At 39.7% G+C, this 26,993-nt stretch overlaps 2 protein-coding genes across 2 annotated transcripts; both read left to right on the forward strand.

Moving 5' to 3' along the window:
• The first annotated feature begins 8,872 nt into the window (after nt 1-8,872).
• LOC102702005 (ethylene-responsive transcription factor ERF038-like) lies at nt 8,873-10,017 on the forward strand. The gene has a single exon (XM_040523528.1). It carries the CDS (start codon nt 8,941-8,943, stop codon nt 9,781-9,783), a length of 843 nt encoding a protein of 280 aa, XP_040379462.1. The 5' UTR covers nt 8,873-8,940; the 3' UTR covers nt 9,784-10,017.
• A 6,647-nt stretch (nt 10,018-16,664) lies between these two features.
• Nucleotides 16,665-17,456, forward strand: LOC102702282 (ethylene-responsive transcription factor ERF034-like). The gene has a single exon (XM_006653586.2). It carries the CDS (start codon nt 16,665-16,667, stop codon nt 17,454-17,456), a length of 792 nt encoding a protein of 263 aa, XP_006653649.2.
• Nucleotides 17,457-26,993: the final 9,537 nt, after the last annotated feature.

A 26,993-nucleotide genomic window follows, 5' to 3' on the forward strand; every position in this document is an offset into this window, starting at 1 on the left:
GCAAGAAAAAAAAGAAATAGAAAAATCAGTAAACCAAGTTTTGTTGCCAACTTTTTTTCGAAACTACTTGATTCTTTTTTTTAATTTTGCTAACAATTAAATAGCTATATAGCGCACGACTCGAACTTCCGACATTTTTCAAACGGATTTGCTAAAAGGCAAAACTATTTGACACCTGGGTCGGCCTAAGAATATCTCCGACAGCTCATTTGGTCATTCATATCTTCATTTGGATGATCATATAAAACAGTTTCATCCTTCATATCTCTTTGTACTCCAGCAGATTATCCATATATGACATTCTCCATATCTCTTTGAAGGATGGAGGGAGAACATCTAAATACGGAGTTTCTCTCTCCAAATATGAATGACATCCAAAAATAGATGATAGGATGGATGTTCTACTTGAGCTCAATTATTCGTCTTCGTCCTCTATTTTCAGTATGAAGGATGTGATAGATGGACTATTGGGGAAGCTCTAATATACGCTTGTGAGCGCGTGTCGGAGACGCACAATTGGTTTTGGTCATATACATATGCATACGTATATATATACTTATATTTTAGGTATATAAACTTTAAGTATACAAACTTTATACGCACAGTCTTTAGACATACAAACTTATACGTACTTTCTATATGAAAATCTACATATATACACAGCTATGATATATACACAGATATAAACTTAATATCTATTTGGCCCATCTATGTGGCCCATTTCAGCCCAAGTTTAATTCACCCTTCTGAGGTGCAGCTAGCTTTATCACCACAATTAGTGTTGTCATGTTTTTATCTGTTTTGATTGAGCGTTTCACCTTTTCCATCTTACTCCCTGCTTTTTGAAAAGGGACCAAATATGGGGCTCCAGCAACATGTTTCGGTTGTCATGGTGTAGGAATGAGGAATATAACACGACAGATTGGACTAGACATGATTCAACATATGCAGATTGCCTGTCCTGAATGCAGAGGACCAGGTATGCAACATTTGATCAAATGGTTATGCTATATCTTGCTGCAAAATTGGGATTTCCTTGGAGCCTTTTTTATGTTTCAAATGTTTTATATTTTATCAGGTGAGATTATAAGTGACAGGGATAAGTGCACAAACTGCATAGCTAGCAAAGTTATTCAGGAGAAAAAAGGTGCTTGAGGTTCGTATTGAGAAGGGAATGCAACATGGCCAAAAGATTGTATTCCAAGGTGAAGCTGATGAAGCCGTAAGTTTATTTTGTCCACTTATACAGTTATACTAGTATATGTATTGCAGCCACATATACATCCAACAGGTACCCATCATCATGGACAAAATGCATATCATTTTTGCAGGCTTTTGCAGCCTGATACTGTGACAGCCTGACATGAGACATAGTCTTTATCTTGCAAGTTAAACAACACCCAAGATTTAAGAGGAAATATGATGACCTATTATTCATCGAGCACACCATCTCTTTAACTGAGGCATTGTGTGGATTCCAATTTATTCTCACTCATTTGTGAGGCTGGTGGGACTTCGATTTGTCTTTTTTTTGAGACGCTGGTACAGAGTATGAAGCAGTCAACAAAAGCTAATTTGTGATTTAGAGCTGAGAAGTCCAAAGGCTGGCCAGAATTCCAGAAACTAGTTGGTCTCTCTAAAGCCTATACCACATTTGAGGAATCACAGGCTAATTCCTCAAAAAGCTACTACATACAAAGTCGTTCTAGTAATCTGCAGGTCAGCGGGTCATGAAGTAATATGTATTTTCGGCAACTGTAAGTTCGTAAGTAGTGTGAATCATGCAAAGGGCCTGAAACTCCAGCTGAACCACGAGCGGATTAGTACTAGTTCTCTTTATGGCAGCCCGCTACTGCTAACGCATCTTTGTATCGCCGCACGCCATTAACCCCTTCCCTATCAGGTAGACATGCCTGAAAGTTTCTCCAAGTTTTCACAGCCAATCTGCCATAATTTCCGCCTCGTGGCAGTGTCGAATCCCGTGGTTGTAGTCATGGTCTGTGCCTGTGCGCCGAACTCTCGATACGGATGGATTGTGTCCAGTTTTCGCCAAACCGTTGCGGCCAACTGCGCTGTTGACCGCAGCATGCATACAAATGAAAGCCGCCACGTAAAGCCGTAAAGCCATCGCCCCCGTACCGGTAGTACTTCTTCCACCGAGAGTTCAGGCGTCATTGTCCACTCAACTTTAGTATTGCACACCCACCCAAGCCGCCATAAAAAACCAATTATCACGATAACCTGATTACCGTTGCACGAAAAAAATCTCGATAACCACACGATAATTGTGCTCCGCCAGATGACGGTTTTAAAGACCTCCACGATTCCTAAACCCTGGATGAGACTATAGCATGAATCACGTTGTAAACACTATTGTTTGCATATGGGCATGGGGTTACCTGGGGCTTGCGGTTACTCGTAACTCATTTGCCCATTGCTTACTTCACTTACCCGCTAGTAGGTAATGGTAAATATTGTAAGCTGGTGGTCAAGGTAGAAACGCTTCATCATTAATTGGTTATGTCAAACAATACGCCACTGGCACTGGTTAAATGATTCATCGGTTATGGCAAACTACTTCTGGCTGTACGGCATTGACACCCGCCATATCTTAAAATTAAACTACGGTCGTTTCTCTTTTTTTTTTTCGTGCGGGGACTTTAAATTACGGTCGTTAATTACAGCCTGTTGCATTGCACGCCCAGCAGGGCATTGGAGATGGTTATGCGGGAAGATATCATCGGGAGTAGTAGTATAGGACCCTGCAGGAGCATATCTATGGCTGGGTAACGTGCAGTTACTGTTCTCATTGACGTGATGGAGAATTAACCAATACAGTAATTTTCCGTTAGAGCTGGGTCCTCATGTACTTAGCATTAATTACCTGCCGTTGGCATCTAGGGCAGCTCGTACCTGCTACACTGTTGCAGTTCCCTGCATATCTACAAGCCTGCAAACAAAGAAAGAAAGGAAATTAAATTCAGACTAAACGATGCTTTTGTTAAGCTTGCGTTAACGAGGAGCAATAACTCAAGTTCTTTTTTTTTTTAAATCTCAATAACTCAAGTTCTTGGTACTGCTCCAGCCTCCAAGGCCGCGTTCGGTAACATCGGTAAGTTAACTTCTCTGCCCTTATTTTTTACGTGCATGCTTCCCGAACCGTTAAACGGTGTATTTTTTATAAAAATTTTCTATAGAATTAAAAATCATGTTAATCTATTTTATATTTTTTAATAATTAATAATTAATTAATCATGTACTAATTTATTACTATTTTTTACGTGCTGAGCAAGTTAACTTATCCCTCTCTTTGCCAGCCCAACTCTACAATGGCGACTATGTATTTAGTACTGCCATTCATCTGTTCTTGGGCTAGCATTACAGCTTAATTAGTGTACTGTACTTCATATGTCTCGGTGCTCAAATAACCAATGCGAGTATAGTTTCGTCACCGTACATTTAGAACTAGTACTACTAATACTACCCAATCTTACGATGTTAATTCACGTACGAATTGAAGGAGCTGCAACTCTTGAGGACTCCTCCCGGCCGGTTGCTGCCATACGGAAGAGGTTGGATACGACGACGGCCAACTTTGACGGTGAATTGTTACTTGCAAGTAGCTAACTAGCTAGGGCATATGTACTGCCTGCTTCAACGCTTAAAGACCATCTAATGAACAAGTAGTGTGCAGTACTAGTATGCAACGTTATGTACGTAGGTACGTTGGAGGGGTTTCGTCGTACGTAGAGAGAACATAAATGCGTTGGACCGGGTAGACAGGCTCTCTGTAACTTTGAAGCAAGTAATGCTCGTCGTGACAGTACTTGTACGTTGTACCAGGCTACCGTCTTACATTCGTCTTTTCTTTTATACCTATAAGCCAAAATTTAAAAGTCGAAGCCAAAATTTAAACGTTCAACTTTAAATTTGGTATGCTATACTAGGCTACCATGTTACATCTCATCTTTTCTCTTATGTTTATAAGTCAAAATTTAAATTTTTAACTTTAAATTCGAAGTTGATGTTGAAGTTTTTTCACCGAATTAAGTTTATTTTACGACCTTAGCTTTTAGATCGCTCAGGTGTTGCTATTGTATGATATCCTGTTTTTAAATGAGATTATTCCTATGAGATACCAGCCATTATATCTCATTGGTAACATATACGATATTGCACCGGTACTACCTGATATACATACGGTATCAGCTGATACTCGTTTGATACTGACTGATATTAGAGTGTTATCAACCGACACACTATCGATAACGAATAATATCATGATGATACCGACAATACTTATCGGTATAAAAATAATACTCTAAAATATAAATAAGACTTTAAAATATCCTCATTCTAATAAAAAATAAATTTGAAGAATAATAAAAGAATGAGAAAATTCAACCCGACTAACAGTATTAAGCTGTTGATAATACTGAAAAACCGTCCCGTCTCGAACTACATGCGCGGTGCATCCTATTCTAGTATTTTTGATTTAAAATAAAAATAAAACGTGGTATGGTCCTAGTTATCTTCTTATCTAATTAAACCAGTCTAAGATATACTACGGATAGCACGAATAAGTATGGGCTAATAGAACGATATGCGTAGAACGGTAGAAGATAGTAGTAGGTTGCACTACTGCATATAAGGTTTTTAAGGTGTGTATGGACGTATGGTGTGTGCGTGGGGTGAAAAATTTTAGTTGCGGCTGCGACATTTCCGCGTGTGGACAGCGGAACGGTGCACTTCTCCTAGCATTTCCGTTCCTTCCCTCCTCTCCTCTCCTCTCGGCGCGTGCGCCGCAGGCATCGCTCTGATCACGTGGCTCCTCGCGCGGGAACCGCGCGATTTTTCTTTCTTTTTTCTGTGTCTTGTGCCGTGCCACAGGGTCAAAGGGTCAAATCGCATCGCGCGCTGCACGATCGGCGAAGGGAGCGGCTGCGCTGTAGCTGTAGCTTGCCCGAAAGAGAAATATGCCCTCCTGGCCCCTCTCGATAATCAGGATTAAGCAGTTGAGACAGAAGCATCGTACATATCTTTTTATTTCTTTTATTTCTGTTTATATTTAAATTTTTTAATCATAATTTATTTTCTATCTTCTGTTTATTAACCACTAAAAACATATACTACCTCCATCCCATAATAACTTTATTTTTTATTTTTCCGTGTCCAACGTTTGACCATTCGTCTTATTTTAAAAAAAATTAAAAAAATTAAAAAAATTAGTCACACATAGAGTACTACTTATGTTTTATCATCTAGTAAGAATAAAAATTGTAATCACAAAATAATTTTAAATAAGACGAAGAGTCAAAACATTATATAAAAACTGAAAAATGATTATTTCAAGACGAAGGTAATATACAACTTTTATTCATAAATTATTTTTTGTTTATAAATATATCTTTGACTTTGACTTTGACTTGATCAATGAATAAACCAGAAGTTGGGGCACCCATGCCCTGTATCAGCTGGTGCGTGTAGGGAGTGGGTTTGCGTTTTACTGCAAGTGAAGTATACTCGTTTTTCTGTAGCTTCTGAACCCATATTAATCGTGCTGTCGTGCGCGGCGCACGAGCGCTGCACAAAAGTACACGGAGCACAACGAAGCGTGGAAGGAATCGACGGCTCCCATCCTTCCTCGCAACGGCGTGCAATAGCTCTAGAACCGGAGAACGGCCTCCAGTCCGAAAGCTATTAAAGGCCATTGCGAAAGCTATTAATTAAGGGCCTGATATATTTATATCTCTTGCGATCCACACTAGGGTTTTCATGGAGTTATTGAGCCGGACGATAAATCCTCGGAAGCTACACAAAGAGAGATTAACACATACAGACAAAACGGATCGCAATTCAATCCGGATGCTACGTGCAAGGCATTCGCGGCCATCAATCGCAGCTGAAATCTCGCGAGGGTGGTGTGCCACGGCCTAACATGTCTCCCTTTCTTTTGGCCGTCCCCGAGATAGAGATGGAGCAGCTAGTTGGTGATTGAAAAACAGAAACGATCTATTTACTAACAAAATATAAATTATAAATAAATTTTCATATACTTATTTTGGGAGATATAAAAGTCAAGATTAAAAAATAAACTTTGATGAAAAATCTTAAAATAAACTCCAGATTTAAAATTAAAAATTTTTATTTTTATTTATAAATATAAATAGAAACGAAAAAAATGATGATATCCAGTAAGTCAAGCATGGCCGAGGAAAGTCAAGCTTAGAAAAACGGAGAAACCTGATGCGAAAACGAAGCCAAAGTTTGGCTCTCGGATCGGGCCCGATCGACCAAACGTTCGTTGGGATCGATCTTGCTCGTGTCGATCTCCAGCAACGACGCCACCATACGACGCGCCGTGTCGTATCATTGCGCCAAACCATTTTGTACTTGAGCAAAACACCACTTGCTCCCCATGGCTCCCGCTGGCTCCGATCTAGGCCTACATTATTAAAGATCTTGGTAACTAACCGTTTCAGAAATAGTTTATTCAGATGAGTTAATGTGTGCTTCTGCATTGAGATCGATTGACCTGCAGCATCAAGTAGTAATAGTTAAACGTGACCAAAATTAGCTGGAGGGGTCGACGTGGTCAGTGTGTACGATCACTGTATACTTTTCTTGGGACCAGGCAGAAATGGGTAGTTTTTATACTTTTCTTAAGCCCGTTAAGTTTCGACACGCCGGTCTCTAAAATGTAAATACCAAAGCCTAGAACCTTCTCCAAGCAAATTAGTCCATTAGTATATTGTATATACCAGTATACATGTTTGATTTAGACTCACGTCACGTGATCCAATAGGCCAATCAGTAAGAGTCGTTGTATTTGCTTTGTATAAATATCTTTTGTAGAATTACAAAGCTTGCACATTTATGCTTCAGTTTGTTAGAAAATAATTCGGTTACTTGGCCTACCGTAGGAACAAAAACATTTCTTGCATTATAAACTTTTCTGAATGTCAATATTATTAAGAAACAAGCTTTTGGTGCATTATTAGTTTCAACACCCTCATGTCTGTTGCTCAAGTGAAATAATGTCAACTCTAGCTTTTTCAAAGTCAATGAAATTCTACACTAAAAATGCTAGCTACTTGTTCTTCTATACATTTAAGAAAACTTATATAATTGCAATATAATGAATATTCTCTTACCAAACTTGACCGTACATCTTCTTAAAAAAACAAACATGAGAGTCAGACTATCTCTGGTCAAATTCTGACTTATTAGGATATATGATACTGTACATTTTTTTGGTTTCTCTAGGGATCGGTTTCACTTGCTTCATATATTTAAAATGTGCGAATAGTTCAACTCATATAGCACGTAAGAAAAGTCCCCACCTCTCATACAAGTCTTTGTGTTATTGGTCCACTGTGTCCTAAAGCTTTAGAGTGATAAGAGGCTACGGGTCTCTCACAGGAATAGAAAAAAAAAACATAGAAATGAACTACCATACATTGAATTCTTACATGATTTCAAAACATAGGAAAACTTTAGGATCCCCTTGATTTATAGGAAAAACATAGAAAGTCTAGAGGATTTCAATCCTATTAAGAACTGTCCTACGTGAGCCTTTGAAACAAAAGTTTGCATCCTATCATTTCCTTTGAATTTTCTATGGATTGCGTAATCCTATAGAGATTTTGGAGAAAAATAAACATGAGGTCATATCTCATGTTTTCTTCTTAATTTGAATGGCTCTAAATTCCTATGTTGCTCATGTGTATGCATCAAACGATGGTTTTAAACTTTCATGTGTTCTCAATTCTTATAGAAATCTCATTGACCTGTTATTACATTCCTGCGTTTTCCATATTCTCGCATTTTCACAATCCTGTTGTTTGATTGGTACATAGAAAAAAAAACATGAATTCTAGACACAAGAAAGCCAAAACATAAGGTGATAGCTCATACTTATTTTCCTCCAAAATCCCTCTAGAATAACTAATTCTATGGGAGTTTCAAAGGAATAAGTAGAAATCAATCCTTTGATTTAAAGTGCTTCATAGGATTATGTCCTATAGGAAACACATCCTTCATAATTCCTATGATTTTCTTTGTTTCAAAGGGGCCCTAAGGTTGTAATCATTTTTTCTATTTTTCAACTTCTATCTCTCGTTTTCTGAGCTAATACTTTTCAAACAATTAAATGATATAATATTTCAAAAAAATTATATAAAAAGCTTTCAAAAATCATATTAATTTATGTTTTAAATTTATTATAGCTAATATTTAATTAATCATATGTTAATTAGTTAACATGTTTCCCTGCTGGAGAGAAGAATTTCTAGCCCCTTCACCTGAACACGCCCCAAGGGGAGGGCACAAGGCAATGGTTACAAAGATAATAATAACTAGCATGTTGGCCCGCGCAAATTGCGCGTTTGATGGTTGATTAGAACATATGAAAAGTGAATTCCTTATTAGGATAAGGCTGCGATACGAAGACAGAAAGTAATATATGGAGCTTGAAGAAGTAGGCGTCAATACATAAGCGTGGTGAGAGAGATGTAAGAGGCTAATTAGAGGGTCCATAAAAAAAATACAGAACTCACGAGCATATAAAGGCAGAAGTACGTAGTAACCGACGTTGAAATCTATTTTTGGAAGGAAAATGATGTGTTGAGATGATCTTATTATTAATGGGTAGAATTTTACTGGAAAATGATTGTTTTCTCATTTGGTGGTCCAGAATTACAATACTGTGAAAATTCTTTAGTCCTTTATATTAATCAATGAAAAACCTTGCGTAGAAAGGGAAACAAAAACCTTTTTAACACATCCGGTCCCATACTCCCACACCGGAAGTAAGGTGCCACTATTTATAGCCAGAGGAGCCCGGAGGCACTCCACTCACCGCAGACCGCACTTCCATCTGCTAGCTTAAGCTACTCTCGATCAGCTGGCCCTGGCCACGGCCTTCTCCTAACGGGAGCCATGGACGCAGACGCTAGCCATGCACCCACCACCTCCTCCTCCGTCTCCTCGTCGTCGCTGTCCACTTCCTCCTCCACCTCCTCCCTCGTCGACATTGGCGCGCAAGAGCTGTCCAGGAGCTCCAAGCCGAAACAACCCAAGATCAAGAAGCGCAAGAGAGCCGCCGGTTCGCTGACGGCAGCCGAAGAACCGGAGGGCGCGGCCACTGCCGATGCCCACGGCGGAGAGGATACCAGCAGCTGCAGCACGGACGACAACGCGGCGTGCGGCAAGGCACAAGCGGCCGCAGGCGGCGGCGGCGACAGCAGCACCGCCGCCTCGGGGAGGAGCGGCTTCAAGCACCCGTCGTACCGCGGCGTGCGCCGCCGGAGCTGGGGGAAGTGGGTGTCGGAGATCCGGGAGCCGCGCAAGAAGTCGCGCATCTGGCTCGGCACCTTCCCCACAGCGGAGATGGCGGCGCGCGCCCACGACGTGGCCGCGCTCGCCATCAAGGGCCGCAACGCGCACCTCAACTTCCCGGACAGCGCCCACGAGCTGCCCCGCCCGGCGTCCACCTCCCCCGCAGACATCCAGGCCGCCGCCACCAAGGCTGCCGCCGAGGTGCGGTTCGAGGAGTCGTCATCGTCGCCCACCGCCGAGCAGCCGGAGGAAGCGGCCTGCCCGGAAACTGTGCACGCCGTCGGCGGCCAGGACAATGCTCTGTTCGACCTACCCGACCTTCTTCTCGACCTACGGGACGGGCTCTGGTGGTCGCCGGTGTGGCCGGCGGCACTGGCGGCCGAGGAGTACGTCGACGGTGGCGACGCCGTCGTGCTCAACGAGCCACTCTTGTGGGCCGAGTAGCCATTTTTACCGTTCTGGCCTTATGGGCTCATGAATAGTATTACCAGGCTACTACAACAGCTCCCAAGAATGAAAGAAAAAAGAGCAAAAAAATTACCTCTACATTTAGTACTTCTATTGACAAAGTTAGTTTATGTTGTGCTTGATTAGGCCATGAAGCCTGTGTGCTTTATGTACCAAGAATCAAAAGATCTCTCTACTAATAGAAGTTAATTAATTTGATGCCGCATTTCTTTTCAGCTGATTGCATTATTGTTGTGCATAATTTTTTTTATATAAGCATGTGGGTGTGGTGAGCTGCCGGCCGTTTGGAGGTCGTTTTAATGGTGCGGTGAAACAGTGGGTAATCATCTAATCAAAACGAGACGTTGCTTTGCTGCCTCAATGATTTCACGCAGCGAGTTTGGCAGTAAGTGCATGGATTCTTGTCTACATCGCTCTCCACCAGAGTGCGTTTATCACGAATTCTCACCAGATTGCTCCAGTTCCATAAAATGTCCTGATCTTGCTGCTGCCACGTCGTTATTATGTACAGCGCCTTCGAACACCGGGAGATAAACTATAAAATTGCCAACTTGGCCTCTTCAACTCTTCTATTCCCACCCTTTCTTTACTACACGTACTGTGGTGCTACTGGTGCTGAACTCGATATCTCAACAGTACAAGAGTAAACACAAAAGAAAGGAGGAAGTAGCAAAGAAAGCTCCATACACTTGGCACACAGTGCTCACTACTTGTCTCTCCTAGCAATATGCAATGCAACTTATGCATGTTTTAAGGGAAGAAAAAAAAAACCCTGCAAGCCAATGGCTAGCAGGTTAGGTACAGAGCACACTCGCACGCCAGTTACCGGTTCCCACAAGAGTCCAACGCCACCGGTACTGCGCCAACACACGCCAAATCAGCCGGTCAGCCCGGTTAATCATCTCCACATCTACCTTTCCCTAATTAAACACCCAATCAGTCGCAAATTGGGGATCTTCCGGTACACACGTTAGCTAGCTGTGCCCAAGCGCGCTACTAGCTCTACCTCGATCGAGCGAGCGAGGGGGGCGGGGGCGAGGCGACCGTGTCACATGCACAAACACATGGCCAGACGAGCAATCTGCGTTCGCATGCATCATGCTTGGTTGCTGCAGGCGACGCAACAGCGAACGCGAGCCCGGCCGGAAGCGATCGAGCTGTCCAATTAGCGACGCATCAAAGCACACCACACCGCTAATACTAATAATGAAAGATAATAAAAATAATTTATAAATAATATATATATATATATGTTTCTAGCAATCTAAAAATTAAGATTAAAAAATAAACAATGATAAAAATTTTAAAATCTACTATCAATTTAAAATTTTAAATTTTGACTTATAAATATAAACCGAAACAAGAGGAGAGGACGAAAACCGGCTAAACCGCGCAAGCATGTACGGCATGTGTCCGTGATGCCCTCCAGGAGGATCCTATGACAGAAAAGGGGTCGTCTTGTTGTCGTCGTGGCCGCCGCCGCTGCCCGACCGGCCGGGCCTAACGGAGAAGGGAACGCTACGGTAGGTGAGTGTGCGAGCTCGATCGTTCGCTGCCGGTCCAATCGCTCGTGGAGGTGGAGATCAATTCGCGCTCGGAGCGACCGATTCGCTGGGGATTTTGCGGGGGATTTGGACGGGCCAATGCGTGTGACAGTGTGAGCTAAGCACCTAAATGATCGATCGGTTAGCTAGCTACTAGCACTCAACAGAATGTTGGTGCGTGCGACCAGCCGATCGATTGATCTGATGAGCTTCTGCACTGTTCAATGATTGATCCGTGAGACCGTGACGCGTACGTGCTTTAAATCAAGCATATTCTGATTGTATTGTTTCTGATTGGGATTTGCTGCTTATATGTATATGGTTATATACCACTTTCCGATACAAGATTTTATAACATTTTTAATAAAGTATCTCAAGATACCATATTTTTTATATAAAAATTTAGTAACTTTAGGTAACAGAATTTTACAACTTACGATACTTCTTTTCAAGAATAGTAAAAAAACCCTTTTTATACAGATAACCTAATTTTTGCTGTGGAAATTTGCCTACGGAATTAGATGCTGGAGTCCCTCGGAGATACACCATCATAGTTGATTTTTAAGAAGTTACTCCACTGCTATATGAACATTTTATGGTCCTTAAAAATATCTTAAGCTACTAAATTTTTATTGTAAGATTTTAGTATATGAAGTTACCAAGTTTTTATAATAGGAAAAATGCTACCTCGAGATAAGAAAAAAGCTCACTGCTAATCTACTATAACTTTGGAGGTTCACAAGGACCATAGAAAATGTTGTGTGTGATGTGTTTTAAGGTTCTTTCAAAATGTAACACACATTTTAGGTTACTGTACCACCTGGTATGGTAACTCCTTAAAATACCATTGAAAATCCTCTAAAATTTCTAGGGCACAATAGTACGATGAAATGAAGGTTTCGGTCTGGCAGTTTATCTCTAACCAGGAGTTACGGAAGGCTGCACAAAATTTCTGAATAAAAAATCTGCACATCCATTTGTGTTTCTGAATGTTTAATGAGCTTACATGGTTCTTGTGTACAAGCAGAGGCAAATGATGGGCACTAGAACAATCATTGTCTTTAGCTGAAGAATTTCCAATCTGTGAATATTGTCATCAGCCAAGAATATCGTCCAATCAACTGTTGCTTTGGTCACTTTAAAGCGAAAAGCTAGCACTGGCTTTGAATTAGTAAAACTTAAAACAAAAGCTCGCCAGATCAAACTTAAAAGAGAGATGTAATTAAAGCGTATGCGAGGAGAACGATCGATCGAGACCACCATAATTGGTCAAAAGTCATTTTCTATTAGAATCAAACGTCCAAAGAATTTGTAGTTTGTAACTAATTATACGGTAGTGAATACGATTGAAGAGCGTACAGTTCTACATGTGACAATAATGCGCTGCAGATCCCCGTCAGGGTGTTAGTTTCACTGAATTGAAACAAACGCATGTGGTCTCAGCTAATTAATCGCATTATTTCATCTATCAATATGATGCTTCGATCAGCAGAAGTGTAGCTTTCGTGAACTGAGCACCATCTAGTATTATTTCTTCCAGCCGTCTACATAAGCATCATGCTGCTCTTGCAGGAAAAAGACCACTTCTATGGAAGTTATGAAGCAATGGACGTTTTAACCACTCTTTTATTTCGGCTGTGGAGCTCATGGACGTACTAACCACTCTTTACTTGGCTATATATGGGCACATCATACTCATGTGCTGTGACACTTTTTGTGATACGTGTTCTAGAATGCCTTGATTTGTCTCCCATTGTATCTGCATATATGGCCTACAGCTAGTCATCGTCATAGCTTAAGCAAATAAAATGCTTTGGACATATGGCAGGAAGGTCAAGTCAGAACTGAACCAAAGCTCATATGAAGCTTTGTGGTGCCCTTGCTCATTAAATTAAGCTTTTGACGAATGAAACTATAAGAAAAGGCTTTTCTACGGTTTTAAATGTATAATAGTATAGCGTGTTTTCAGCTTCAAGTTGCGGACCAAAGAAATGAATCGTCTTGAATGCACTTCCTCTTCTTTCGTTTTTTTTGCTCAACAGCCGTACTAGCGTTGTGCATTAGGTGACATCTAAATTAGCTCTAAACCGTTCATCTGGGCTTTCGTGCAAAGTTGTATTCCATAGCATGTGCTTTTAATTGACCAAATTAACATCATGAATTCCTACTGCAGGTGATGCTATTTGACACAGGTTCAGATTTGCTTTGAGCGTATCAAAGGTAAAAGAGAAGGACAAAGAGATCAGCACACTAAGAGTAAGGCTAATAATATAGTCAACAAATTGGTTATAAGACTCCTTATAGTTTTCTTATAACCCACTCATATAATGGTTAATTTTTTCATCTTTAATGTAGGACTCACATGTCTCTCATATGATGTCTTGGTTTTTGTGCCTGAGCTGGCTATAAACTTATATCCAGCTTCTCCTCTCTACTCCCTTCTTTCTTCCACATCAACATTTAGCTGGCTTATAGCCTGCTATTATACTTGCTCTAAGTACTATCAGTTAGCATTTAGCAACACATTGCGGCAATGCCATGTAGCAGGGCTTGTTTGGTGTATGATACAGCTTTTTCGTAGTTTGTCCTGCCTAGATTTAGACAAGTTTAACCGGTAGTTTTGGTTGCAATTGTAGCCACGGCTGTGGCAAAATTCCATTTCAACAAATTAGGTCTCACGCGTTAATAACTAATAAAAATATATCAAAAATCTCTCGTGCTTGCTAGGGGGGGCAAAGACTTTAAGCATATAATTTTACACAAGTTTGGTAAGTTTTGTTGGCAAATGGTGATCTATTTCCCATGTAAGATCAAGGAGTGATCTATATGTTTTTGTGATGACCAAATTGGTGGTTTGCGAGTTAAATGTTTTTGTGAAAATTGACCGTGTGGTTAGACCGCAGGTATATGGGCGGTCAGACCTTTCAGATAACTGCGGTCAGACCGCAGGTATCTGGGCGGTCAGACCGGCAGGTTAGCCCCGAAAGTTTCAGCTTTCGGTTTTCTTTTCGGTTTCGGATTTGTTCTTTGTGAATTTGACTTCTAGTTGGTTTCTATACGTATGGGTACTGTTGTTTTGCTAATCATGAGTCAAGTTGGAGATAGCTTGGTCTCGGAATATGGTTTCTTTGTTTGATTCATGTGTAGGTGACTTGATGTCTCGAGAGAGTATTGCCGGTGATGGATCGGGAGTCAACTTGGAGATAAGTTGACGTCCGGCGGTCAAGATATCATGTGGGATACTTAGGCTAGAGTTTAATGCACGTGGTGGTGAAGATTCCATGTAGCATACGATGGAGATATTGTGTGCGTATGAAATATGGAAGTTGAGTTCGAATAGAGTCCGGATATAAGAAGATTTGTTGTATTAGAGATAGAGATATGGTTAGTTACGGATAAGAATTGGTTTCCCACGAGATTGGGAGTCCTAATTCGTGCTAGATACGTGGGCCTTGCATACCCACGTCGAGGTTATAAATAGGTATCGAGGGGTATGCCCCCAGAGAGCTTTTTTTGTGCTGTTTGAGATGAAAAGTTAGGGTTTCGACTCTATTTTGATTTTAGATTGAGAGTTTTGGTTAGGAGTGCTTTCTATGCACTTTGTAAACACTGGTTGATCAATAAAAGTCGAGAGATTCAATCTGCATCTTGAAGTTTTGTCGATCGACGTTTTTCCAGGATCTCGACGGTCTAACCGCAGGTAGGCTGGCGGTCTGACCGGCCACACAACGTCGGTCTGACCGAGGTTATGCGAGCGGTCTGACCGGCCACATAACGGCGGTCTGACCGGTGGTACATTCGCAGTGCGACCGGAGGCTTTGGTAAGGCTTTTGTGAAGGTAATATTTTGTTTCCGTGAAAATATTTGGTTTTTGATCTAGCTACCATTCACCCCTCCCCTCTAATAGTTCTTTTACTCTGTTGCGATCCTACATCCCAACCTTGTCTTCTAGACTACCAAGAATATATATATAAAAGTTTTATTCACAAATTATTTTTTTAACAATGTCATTTTGCATTTTCCCTAAAAAAGTCAAACAATCACTCTCGTTTTCATTTGTCCATCTATTTAGTCCCTCTGATAGTTTCTGTTTTACTCCAAGTGATGCTAACTGTCTTTCCTAGACCCAATAAAACGAAATGCACTCGAGCAAACTTAACATGAGTCTAAGATATATACTCATTCCGGTCCATTTCAGTAGTGATGAACGTAGAAGGGGTCAAATAAAAGGTGAGATCAAATAACGCGATTAGTTTTCTCTTAGCTTTTTTCAGACGAATTTTGGTTGTTTGCTCGCAACTTAACAATCCTTAATAAAGGTTAAAGTGTGATCTTAGGAAACATCCGTATCCCCAATCCTCAAAAGCACGCCACGAGTTCCTCCCAGCAGGTTTTTTTTATGTTCCTGCCCTGGAATCTCTGAGCGTTTATATTTGATTATTCTGTCAGATAACATTATACACGGGGATGTAGCGGCAATAGTTTAGTTGAAAATCATGAAGAAAGTAAAGGGCACTAATACTATGGCCCCTGCATGGCTGCATTTTTCTTCAGAAAAAAATGGTTATGGCCTGCTTTGATTGCATTATGTTATTCAGTCTTCCCATCTTACTCGTCCCAACAAACACTGCTTTTCTCTGCCATCTGCTGGTTGACACGCCCTGCATTTTAGCTTCACCCGTTCACATTATTGATCTGTACTTAATTATTGTAATACAATTAAGCACGCAGAACCTAAAGATTTGGATCTGTGAATAGGCGATTCCAATTATGTGCGCATTTTAATATTTTGCACGAGGCTAACATCTAAGTACGTAATTGTCCGTGCCTTGGAATTCTCCGGCTACTTTAATCATTGCTAACACATTTTGCACGAAGTCGATCTATACACCGAGCTCGAGACCAATGAATATTGAAATCTAAAGTGTGTGCAGAAACTTCAGTATATTGACCATCATCAGATCAGAGAAGCGCGTCCTTAAGCTACATATCATGACCTGATTTTACCTTCTCTCTCTCTCTCTCTCTCTCTCTCTCTCTCTCTCTCTCTCTCTCTGTGTGCATTTGCATGTCATTCACATTTCTTTGGAGAAGAAAAGAAACAGTGCCACTTTACTTGTTGTGTCTTTCCACATTGACTTAGAGAGAGATCATAGACACAGTATATATACATAGATGGTGCATAACCTACACATTGCAGTCAGCCACATACGAACTTGATCACTGCCACTCGTAGGTTGCTGACTGGCAAGTTTCAGCAAGAAACGCCTGTAGGACGTGTGATCAAAATCGATCTTGGTCGTCGTCGCACAAATGGAGCAAGAGCAAGTGCTGTTCCAGGAGTCCAATTGCCGCACCTGCAGCAGCAGCAGCAACGACGCGAGCGCGAGCTCGGCCAGCTCGCTCAACGCGTCGTCGCTGAGCTCCGTGGACTCCGGGAGCGCGAGCGCGGCCAGCTCGCTCAACGCGTCGTCGCTGAGCTCCGTGGACTCCGGGAGCGCGAGCGCCAGCGCCGGGGGCAAGAAGCGGCGTGCGCATGCGGAGCTGAGGCACCCGACGTACCGCGGCGTGCGCATGCGGAGCTGGGGGAAGTGGGTGTCCGAAATCCGGGAGCCGCGCAAGAAGTCGCGCATCTGGCTCGGCACGTTCGACACCGCCGAGATGGCCGCGCGCGCGCACGACGTCGCGGCGCTCGCCATCAAGGGGCGCGCCGCGCACCTCAACTTTCCCGAGCTGGCGGGCGAGCTCCCGTGCGCCGCCTCGAAGGCGCCCAAGGACGTGCAGGCCGCCGCCGCGCTCGCCGCGGCAACGGCTTCGCCTGCGCCCACGCCATGCCACGTTGACGACGACGACGACGCCGCCGCAACCGAAGGCGAACGCGAACCGGCGGAGCCTGAGCAGACGGCGGCGCGAGCTTGCATCGTCGAGAATGGGACGCTGCAGCAGGACGGTGGCATTGGATTAGACTACGCGTATTTCACCATGCCAGATACACTTCTAGAGTTCGGTTTCACGTTGCCGCCGCCGTCTTTTTGTGGTTCGCCGTGGGATGACGCTGCCGACGATATCTTCTTCGGCGAACCGCTGGTGCTCTGGGAACACTGACCAGATCGCCAGCACGGTGAATCCGCACGAGATTGCCTTTTTGTCAATATATGTTTATTTTAAATGTCAATATCTAGGTCAACTTGAGAGTGTCACTGAGTACTAGTTAAATACCCATACTTTGCTATGGATTTTATTATGTGTTATCAAGTTTTCTTATATAAAATAGTCACCTTAATTTGAATTAATATTTAGATATCAATCTATATTTAATTGATTTTTAATATCAAGAAATTTAAGAGCTAAATTATAAAACTGTAGGAAGGGTAAGTGATGGTGGTGGTAGATTCACTGTCACCACCACTGCTCCTTTTCATACGAGTATAGATACTGACCACTTGCGTTGCCTCTTCCACTTCTATGATAGCACCATCATTAGCTAAACATTGGACCAAAATGTTGATTTGTTCGTAGTCCAATAAAATTCATATCATTTTACGAAATATTATATAGTTGTGTTCGAATGTACACTTTTTCAACTTCTACTCCTTTTTTTCACATGCACGCTTACCATACTATTGTGTTTTGTCAAAAAAAATCTGTAAAAAAGTTGCTTTAAAATCCATATTAAACATTTTCAACTTTTTTTACTAATACTTTTAATCATTTCCTAATCCGCCACCCCATTTTGCATACCATTGGAGAGTGGGTTGTCGATATGCCCCCATATTTTCCCTTTGTAGTCAATTTTTTTGATGATAAGTCCAATAAGGGACATGTTTAGTCTACTACGTCATCGTCGGTGTTATTAGAATCATTGGCATTATGTTATGAGTTCATTTCTACTAATACATACTATTACTATTTTACTATAGGATTTGTTTAATCCATTGAGGTAATCAGACATCGTCAAAGTGGGCTATATCTACCCCTGCAATATCCCGCATTCGCATGCATTACTTGCAATATTCTCACCACCATCTTCGTTGAAACATTAACCGCATCCCCTCGTTGTGTCACGCCTCTCAATTTTCTAGGAAAACCATCCTAAAATCTAGCTTGGAAGATAAGGAGCTCTCTTACTTTTAAGTATCAGTGTAAAGGCTTTGCCACCAAACTCCTTTATATATTGCTATTTTGGGGGTCATTCAGGGCTTGTTTGGTTTGGGACAAATTTTTGTCTGACTAATATTTTGGCAACTTCAATAGTACCATGTATATGTTTGTTTTGGTACCAGTTTTTCCCACAAATTCAAATTCCATACAATAACATCTGGTAGTACTAAAATTTACCTAGATTTTGGCACTACCAAAGTATTGGTAGGGAAAAAATTTGCCCTAATCAAATAAGTCATCACTATCTAGGGTACAACCAATGATCTTAACCTCTCGGGCCCCTTAGATATTCACTTTCCATTAGGCATTCACTTGTATTCTACTTCCATTAGATCATTGGTATGTTGAAGCTTTGGCACCTGTCTTAGGTTTGGAAATGGATTTTGATGTTTAAAATTTACCATGAGAGATTGCTTATGGGTTTTTATACTTTTAAGTTGGATCTTTAGTACCCATATAATAATCATTATGAACTAATGACGCCCATATGGCTATTTGCTTGCATTGTTGTTAATTTTCTTCAACTCCAACTAGAATCTCTAAGATGTTCTTCTTTTATCTTAGGAATATCTCCCACTAAATATTATCAGTTATCACTGTTACACAACAACCCTTAACAAACACTTGCTAGTTACCATTGGCCTCAAATCCCATACCTTTCCATGCCAACTTCATTCCAAAAATCAACCCCGCCCCTATTCTCGCCCCACATACTTGAACTCATCCGTAGCCTTCACCTCAAGGCTACCCTTACACCTTAGTAATTTGTGTAGCTACGAAAATTTATTATATAGCTTAACACTTAGATACTAACGTCGATATAAATATTTGATTATATAGAAAAAGGAGTTTGTTTTGTTTTCTAAGGCTTTGTTGTAACATATTTTTGCCATGTTTTAAAGATGTGTTTTTAAACTTAAATGTGTTATTACCAACTTCGTTAAGCGACAGTATAATACTATACGCACATGCAAGTTTCTTATTCCAATTTGCAATGGACGTTAGCCTCTAAAGAGAAAGAGAGAGAAAAAAAAAAGAAAGCACGCAATGGACGCAATTATGCAACGCATGAGATATATTCTAGAATTAAACGAGCTAACCACCGTTCTGTCTCTTCTTGTCTCGAGCCGTTTACCTATAAAGTTTCTTCCTCGGCCAATGGTTTCTTTCCATACGACCATATGGAAAGAAATATTATCATACTACCATAATTGTCATACTACAGAAATATTATCATAACCATCATCCATCCCTACAGAAATATTATCATACTACCACGCTAGGTTGTACCATCCCGGGAGATTGGTCATAACATATCTACTAGATCAGAGATGGTAAGGTGTAGTTAGTGGCAAAAATGGGTTTAGTATGGTTGGTAACCCAAGCATGTGGATGTATAGTTAGCGCCTGCCTCATCTCACCTAAATTAAGTACAAATCCACGCCGGCCGGCACACATATTTCACGACGAGGTTAGTTGAGTCGAGTCAATATTCATGGTATGTATGGCATTTCCATTGGTTTCTAGTTAGCGCAGAGTTTAATTAATTAATTAAACGCTTGTTACATTAAAGGATAGACATGTGAGAGTCTTAAAAAAGGCATGCTTGGGAAGGTTTAGCTAGCTTTAGCTAGGGACCATGCATCAGCGGTGTGTACATGTTGGCAACAGTTTGGAGCATATGGACCGCAGGGAACCATGCACGATCCAAGTTCGTCCAAGAGGTTTTAGCGCATATTATAGCCCTAAGAGAGTTGTTTACTGTTTATAGGCGTCATTCATCTAGAGTGCAGTTTTTTGTACTGGCTTGCGCGACGCCACAGCAATGGCACCTTCTGTACTCTCACGGCATGTGGGTATATATATTATTGACTTAACATGCTTGATTTGATGCACAAATAAGTGGATTATTTAGCTTGCAATTATTGGCCTTCAACTTGACTGGAGAGAATAAACAAACTACGTTCTAACGGCATTTAAGAATTCTTAGTTAACGATTTCTGTGCGGATAGGGGATTAGAGACGTATGTAGGCCAACAAATCTCCAGCATATATAATTGTCCGAAAAGTGCAACTGTGGGAAAAGTTGGGCCGGACCAATAAGGCTTAAGATATATACTTTGGGCTGCGGTCAGCTCTCCCCTTACTAACACGATTTTCATGTTTTTCGTACGTATGATTTCTAAATGGCTAGATAGGGTATTTTTTACAAAAATTTTCTATAAAAAAGTTACTTTTAAAAATCATATTAATCTATTTTATATTTTATATAATTAATAATTAATTAATCATGTACTTATTTATTACTACGTTTTTCGCGTCAGATACCTAACCCTCGTACCCCGGTACTCTCCATAGTGATATAAGAGAAATATAACAAGATGATGTAAGTATGCTACATGAGTTATCATATCAAATATATCTTACATGGAAGGGGATAAAAGAAAAACGGATATATACTACCAGTATATACAAGAGCACCTTAGAAATTTGCTTGAAGATTAATAGCAATGATATTCTAGTAATTTTGTTTTTCACTTTAATCCAGCTACAGTAGATAATCCAAGGAACTTTATTTGAGAATGAGATGGACTAGTGTAATATGTATATACAACTATTATAGTGGCTATTGGATGGATATAAATAACATGAAAATAAATGGGATCATCTTTTGGGTGTTTCAGATTTACAAACTAAAAATAATTTAAAAATAAAACTTTTATATACGTATTTTTAGAGATCTAGAAGCCAAGCTAGAAAAATAAACTATGATGTATGCCCCTCTCTCTCAAATCAACTCTAAATTTAATGTTAAAATTTTATATTTTAGCTTATAAGTATAAGCATAAATAAAAAGGTAGAGGTCAACATATACCAATCAGTTGCCTGTATTATTACCCTTGCTACAAATTTACCGTTGTCAATCAACCTTTTACGTACGTATTGTATGTTTGTACCGAGTAAAGTCCACAAATGAGTCCCCAATTCTCATTCCACAAACGATCTGGTCCGACCTCTGAACAGACTTCTTCTGGTTTCAGCAAAAAGTCCATGTCTTACAGGCTAATCCCAAATAATGATCACATTCTTGGTGTCTGAAATAGCATAGCATAGGAATAATATGTAAGTGTTTAAATTTGTGTATGTAGATTTTATGAATGACACGAGAGGTACAACATCTGCAGTCTGCACCCATCTTTTTCTTCTGCTTATACTTATAAAAAAAAAAATAAATTTTCACCTTAAAATTAGTTGGATTTTTGAGTTTTTTCACCAAAACTTTTACTCCATTATTGGCTTTTAGATAGCTAAGAATACGTATATAAATGTTTTATTTATAAATTATTTTTTGTTTGCAAATATACCATTTGCTTTTTTTATAAAAAAGTAAACAATCAACCCCTAGTCTCTAAAAATTTGGGTGCCTGTTTTTTTAATTGAAAGAGGATGATATACCTCAGCATATCTCTCCAAGAGATCTCAAGCTTTTGAGACCATTAATTACCTCCATAAAGAGCCATCAAGATCAAGTGGATGTTTACAAGTTTACAACAACAGAAGCTAAGTGGAGGACAGTGAGGCCAGAAAATAAGACAAATCAATTTCAGTAGCTTCTCTATTTTGCACTTTTTAATCTGCCATCCTCTTGTCCTTCCCTCATGATCTGTGTGTGGAGCTACCCAAATTAATGATCCTTAACATGTTCCGTCCTCTAACACATCATTATTTGGCCCTTCCGCCCTATAGATAAAATTTCCAAGCATTTTCCGTAAATAAAGATTCTTGCATATCACGTAATACTATAATAATAAAGGATGTAGCTCCTAGGTTCAGCAGAAGCAGAAGTTAATTAGGCTGTGTTTTAATGAAATATTATCTGGTTTTTTAATAACTATAATAGTATAAAAATTAATAACTATAGAATCAAAAATCTACCCTAAAAATATGAGATGATAAACTTTTACATAAAATTTTTTTTACAAAAATACACCGTTAAAAATTAGAAAATTAACGTGTACGCACGAGCCGAGGAATAATCCAGTACAAAAGAACACACTTCCTCCACCGTCCTAGGAAAAACAATTTTTTGGTTATTCATAGTAGGAAATTCATTCTTTTTAATATAGTGAGTATGCGCTTAATGCAAATTTATTTGTTAATCACGATTCTTGGGAGGACATTGTGCTTAAAAAATAAGTTGGTGCCTCTTATTTACCTTGTTCAAAAATATATGGCATATATATTTCGATTGTGAGACTGTCCAAAAGTAGGCTTTGGCCGCAAATTTCTCCAACAGTATTTCGCTTAAATCATAGTCATAAGGAAGTGATTTTGAACATGAACCCAAAAATATTAATTGTCTATAGCAAAACTTATATACTATTTGGTTAATAGATGGCCAAAGCTTAAATTTGGGCGGTTAAATACGTATTATATTTCTGAACAAAGAGAGGCAAAAGATACGAAGTTCTAAAATTTAACTAAGGTGCATCACGGTATCTTCTCAGGACCGTAAAACTAATGTTGTTCAAAATCCATCCTATATCGCTTCATAGGTTTTTTTTTACAGAATATTGCTTCATCGTGAGTTGTAGTTCCAAATGAAGGATAGCCTTCACCCATTTAGGTTTCTAAATTTTACATAAGTATGCATAGAAAAGTGAGATCAGTTAGAGCCACCTTCGAGTCATTTTAGATATACAAATATTGAGTCATACCATATCGACGAACATATTATTAAAGTAATATATGTTAAACATATTCCCACTGACGAGCGCCTCTATCTATTATCTCCATATTCCTCTCTTCGCTCTCAATGTCATCTTGCCTTTGATGCACCTTGCACCATTGTTTCACATACTTCTCCGTATCTCTTATTGTGTTTTTTTAATCTTCGTGCAATTATCATCATCTTCTATGTGCAAACCTTATAACAACAAATCATTGCGTAAACCAAGTCCTCTTAGAATGTACATTATAGGATTATCACAAGGGACCAATTCAGTTGACGTTGGAATAATAACAAAATTAAAACCTGTTATGACGAATCAAAAGAGGGAACGATTTACACCTTGCCTGAGGCTGCGTTCGGTGGGAGGGGTAGATAAGTTAACTTACCCAGTATAAAAAACGTAGTAATAGATTAGTACATGATTAATTAATTATTAATTATTTAAAAATATAAAATAGATTAATATGATTTTTTAAAACAACTTTTCTATTGAAAATTTTTTTAAAAAAGTACACCGTTTAGCAGTTCGAAAAGTATACGCGCGGAAAACGAGAGAGTTAAGTTATCTTAACAGGGGAACGAACGTAATCGAGTTTAGAATATGATGGCCCGCAGCCTGCTATTCCTTTTCAACCTTTCATTAGAGGACAGTGAAGTGAATCAAACTCCTCCAAGTACTGAAGTAGTACATGATACCACCATTAACTGCTGTGCTAGCTAGCCAAGCAATGTTCCTTGCAAGAATCCTAGAAACAAACGTACAGTAGTAGCAGTACCACCATGAGTTTCTTGATGAGTTTTCTCACCACGAATAGCGTGCCAGATGTGATGAACTGTTGGATACAGCGGGTAAAGTAAAGTTGAGTCGCTTGTGACAGCGTTTACACGGGATGGCGCCTAGCGAGGTTACGTTACTTGCAGAGGACATACGGCTACCTGTAGCACTCATGTTAAATAATTAATAATTATCAGAACCAAATCGAAGCAAGGATCGATCGGTTGATCAGTGGTACGCCGCTGATCGATGTCTCATCTGGCCGGTAGAATGATAGCATGTGAAGAACAGAGTGGAGAATACCCTACAGTTGCTATATACAGGAAGGCACGAGCGAGGAGACACGGAGATTGGAACCGTTCGTTTGCTCCTAAATTGATTACCGTTATGGGGCGCCGGCCCGTTCTCGCCACGGCTAGTGATGGAGTGATACTCGTCGCAGCCCCGCAGAAGTCCAAACAGAATGCTGACTCGCCAATCATGGTACGGACACAGCGTAGGAATATGTGTACTGTTTGACGATTATATTCTAACCCGGAGTAGCTATTCCTGCATTGATCACCATAGATACGAAGGAGTGCGCGAGTTGGTGCGTTGCTGTGGCTGCGGGGACGCTTGCGTCGCATCGTCGAGTGAGACTTGTCCGTTTTATGCTAGGCAAGTAGGCATCTTGTTCTACTACGAAAAATTAGGCCTAGTTTAGTTTCTAAAATTTTTTTTCAAAAACATCACATCAAATATTTGGATATCTAAATAAAACATTAAATATACATAAACATTAAAACTAACTAGATAGTTACGAGGGAAATCGTGAGACGAAACTTTTGAGTCTAATTATAACATGATTAGCCATAAGTGCTACAGTAACCAACATGTGCTAATGACAGATTAATTAAACTCAAATGATTCGTCTCGTGGTTTCCAGGTGGAATCTAAAATTTATTTTATAATTAGACTACGTTTAATACTTTAAATGTATAACCGTACGCATCGATGTGACATTATTATCAAAAAATTTTGGCAACCGAAAGCTGCCTAAGGATATGTTAAGTTACCTTCGAACGATGGTAAATTGTTCATTATTTTGAATCCAACAAATCTGATTTTATTATACTACGCCGCTTATATGTAGAGTTGAAATTTTATAAGGATAAAATTATAATATTAGAACTAAAATATATAACTCTAAGATGAAATGGTGTGTCATGTATCATTTTAAAATAGATAAATATATATTATCAAAATTTGGAATAAAATATTTAATATATTTATAAAATATTTAATTAGACTCAAAAGATTCGTCTCGCGATTTCCAAGCGAAATCTAAAATTTGTTTTATAGTAATTATTTTATAATTAGACTACGTTTAATATAAAGTGTGATCGTACGTGTCGATTTGACCCATCTTCCAAAACATTTTTAAGAACTAAATGGGGCCTTACCTTCATTCAGGTAGGTTTTGGTTATTGGCTAATAGACTGGAAGTACACCTAAAATCTGCAACTACGAAGATAACTCTTGCCAGGCCAGTAGGAGGAGTAGGAATTACATAGCAGGCCAACCAAAAGCCGCCGGAAGTTGTTTTACGGGAAGATGTGTTCACAACTTTTGCGTGTTCCAGCGAGAGTGGAAAGTTGCGGCCGGTTTGTGCCCAGACAGCAGCTTAGGTGTTGTTTAGTTCTCAATTTTTTTTTCAAAAACATCGCATCGAATCTTTGAACACCTAAATAAAGTATTAAACATATATGAATCAAAAACTAATTGCACAGTTACGGAAGAAATCCTGAGACGAATCTTTTGAGCCTAATTAGTCCATGATTAGCCATAAGTGCTACAGTAACCAATATGTGTTAATGACGGATTAATTAGGCTCAAAAAATTCGTCTTGCGGTTTCTAGGTTAGTCGTGAAATTCATTTTTTCATTCATGTCCAAAAATCCCTTCCGACATCTGATCAAACGTTCGATGTGATATTTTTAACAAAAAATTTTGCCACCTAAATAACCCCTTAGCTTAGGCAGCTCTGGTAGTCCAAAGTCCAAAGCCACGGGCCTCGCCGATTATCTTGAAGGTACCGTAGCGTACGCCGCAGCCGGGTAGGGGTGGGGCTGCACGCGCGCGTGCTTCGATCGATCAACGCACAGCATAGACCGAGCGGATTGGTTATTCGACCGTGCTTCTGTACTTTGCCCTTGTGCGATATTCACGACCGTCTTGTGGACCTGTGGTATTAGATGTTCTCTAGGGAAGGTAAGGCTGCATTCTAAAAGGAGTTTTGCATTAGCTGATTAGGAGCACATAAAACAACGAAACATGATTAGCATTAATTATAAAAACTTTACAATAACTTTATTCGTTTTTAAAAACAACTTACCGGTAAAGTTTTATTACACAAAAAACATTGTTCAGCAATTTAAAAATTGCGCTAACGAAAATTGAGAAGTAGCAAAGCTGTTTAAGCTCTTTAGAACACGGCCTAAGAAGACTTAAGCAGAAAACTATCATTTTTAATCCACTTTACATTTACTTATACAAAGGTAAAATGTTTTCCCTTTTTCAAACCCTGACAGCATGTATTTCTTGCTTTTTAAAATTCTAATACATTTGCTTTATACTTTAATAAACTTTAATGCAATAAATTTTCAAATGAAGTCTTTTTCAGACAAATATTAAGAGCTAAATATGATGTAAAGTCTTCTTGGATAGAGGTAGTAGAAAGTTCCAAAAGTGAGCAATGGCCAACTGAGGCCATGCACAATACTCTACACCCTCCATCCAAAAAATTTATTTCTTCGAGTATGAAATAGGAAAATTTAGAAACGTGTTATTATAATTTATAAAGTTAGAGATATGTCATTGATATCTCGCTGACACGTGGGACCTGTATAAGTCAATGACATGTGGGTCAGGATATCATATATTTAATTTAGCAAAATTATAATAACAGTCTTGCAATTTTTTCTTATAAAATAAT

The sequence above is a fragment of the Oryza brachyantha genome, chromosome 4 (assembly GCF_000231095.2).
Source record: "Oryza brachyantha chromosome 4, ObraRS2, whole genome shotgun sequence".
NCBI classification, from domain to species: domain Eukaryota; kingdom Viridiplantae; phylum Streptophyta; class Magnoliopsida; order Poales; family Poaceae; genus Oryza; species Oryza brachyantha.